The sequence below is a fragment of the Micropterus dolomieu genome, linkage group LG04 (assembly GCF_021292245.1).
Source record: "Micropterus dolomieu isolate WLL.071019.BEF.003 ecotype Adirondacks linkage group LG04, ASM2129224v1, whole genome shotgun sequence".
Lineage (NCBI taxonomy): Eukaryota > Metazoa > Chordata > Actinopteri > Centrarchiformes > Centrarchidae > Micropterus > Micropterus dolomieu.
In genome coordinates, this window is record NC_060153.1 from 32826383 (window position 1) to 32828425 (window position 2043).

Below are 2043 nucleotides of genomic sequence, written 5' to 3' on the forward strand. Positions count from 1 at the left end.
CCCCTGCTGGCCGCTGGAGAGGACGCAGGTTTAAGTCGCCCCTGCTGGCCGCTGGAGAGGACGCAGGTTTAAGGCGCCCCCTGCTGGCTGCTAGAGAGGACGCAGGTTTAAGGCGCCCCCTGCTGGCTGCTGGAGAGGACGCAGGTTTAAGTCGCCCCTGCTGGCCGCTGGAGAGGACGCAGGTTTAAGTCGCCCCCTGCTGGCCGCTGGAGAGGACGCAGGTTTAAGGCGCCCCCTGCTGGCTGCTAGAGAGGACGCAGGTTTAAGGTGCTTCAACGTTGGCATCAGATCTCTGACCGGAAGCTTCCCGCTTTAGAAACACAGAAATGAAAACAGTCTGAGTCACAGTCAGTTTGTAAAACACGACAATGACTACGTGTTTTGGGAAATGGGCGTCTGGCCAGCAGAGACTCATTTTACAAAGAGAAGGTTTTAGTCTCAGCAGATCGTAGTGTGTGGACGTGAACAGCAGGGGGCGCTGCAGCTCTGCAGGATGTTTCCTGTGAAGTTTTTCTTACTTCAGCTCCTGTTTCTTGGACTTTAGAGTTCGGCTGAGTGAGACAGGCCAAAAAACGATAAATCTCAAATCGTCATTTCTTCCAGGTTTAAAGGCTGATTTCTGCTCCTGAGTGGAAGTTAATGTGGTTTTAAACTTTTCTTTCTGCTTGATGCCAAACAGAGGATCACTTCACAGAACATTCAGAACTATTCTGATAAAATCTGCTTTCACCAAACGTGCACGAGGAAAGTTAAGTTAAAAGTAAATATCTTAATAAAAAAATGAAGTGCTGAATTATTCGTTTATCGAGCATCAGGTCAGTTTTATGCTGGACAGGCAACAGCCTGCTGCTCTGCTATTGGTCAGATCAAAGATGCGTGTTTGTCACGTCGCTGTTCTTCTTCTGTGATTTGATTTCATGTGTCTTTTTTGTTGTTGTTGTTGCGATGTGGCGTAACGCCTGAATTGTGTTGTTGCTGTTGCCGTAGTGATGAAGAGATGGAGGAGGCCAATCCCATTGAAGCGCACGACAGCGACTACGACCCCAACAAGGAAACCAAGAAAGAGGTACGTGGACACACCTGAGGCCTCGCAGCAGGACGCTCGACCCGATCGCTTGTTTTTACTGCAATGAATCTATAATTTACTCACTTTATTCTTGTCAGGGCTCCAGACTCTGTTTGTAAAAATTGCCCTGATGCACCTCAATTTTTCATTTAACTGCATCGCCGCAAAATTTAGCTGCACCTCCATGTTTACAGCATCTTTGGAGACGGTTTCTTTTATGTTCTCTATGTATCTGGATCCTGGTCTTCACCGTCCTTTGCTGCTGTTGTTGTTGTAGGTAATTGTGAGTCAAACACGTCTGCTGCGTCTTCTAAACAAGGACGTGAGTTTGCTGACGTGTGACAACGTTTTGCAGGAAACGGCGATGAGGTCAGATTAGTAGAAAAGTTGCGGTGATTGGTGAAAATTAGAAGTTGCGCTCATTTCACAGGGATTTGTTGAATTTGTGTTGATGGTAGGGATGCACTGAATGTTCAGCCACCGGTGTTCAGCCTAATAAGTCAAAAGGCTGAATAAATTTTACTTACATCCGCTCCATCTGTGGCTGACTTCTTAGAAAAGAACCGCTTTGTGTGTTTCTGTCACTCGTCTGTGAGAAGCTGATTAAGCCAGCCAACGTTGGAGTGCACACATATTCAAGCCTTTACGGTAAGTGAAGCGGCCCAGAGCGAGCTGACAGGCAGGTTAGAGACTTTATCCTGTCAGTTTTTCTCTTTAGTATGAAGAGACGCTGTGAAGTCTTCATGTTACAACATTATTTATCAAACCGGGTCGGACTGGATGAATTTAGCGCGAGGAGGAAACACGTGTGACAACATCCTGTTTTCAAAATAAGGTGTGGAAATGAGATTAATTGTATTATATTCACAGAAAGTATAAAACACATTACAAGAGTCCATTAAAAGTAATGGACACATGTAATTTACTTTACCGGACCCTCTCGGGCCCCGGACCCCCCCCCCCCCCCCCCCCCCCCC

General features: G+C 46.8%; 1 protein-coding gene across 1 annotated transcript in view; it reads left to right on the forward strand.

Annotated features, from left to right (window-relative positions):
• Window positions 1-991: 991 nt before the first annotated feature.
• Window positions 992-2043, forward strand: part of rcor3 (REST corepressor 3) — an 18892-nt gene continuing 17840 nt past the window's right edge. Inside the window, exon 1 of the mRNA XM_046048408.1 lies at window positions 992-1066. Coding sequence (XP_045904364.1) covers window positions 998-1066 — 69 coding nt within the window. The 5' untranslated portion in view covers window positions 992-997. The remainder of the gene's footprint in view (window positions 1067-2043) is intronic.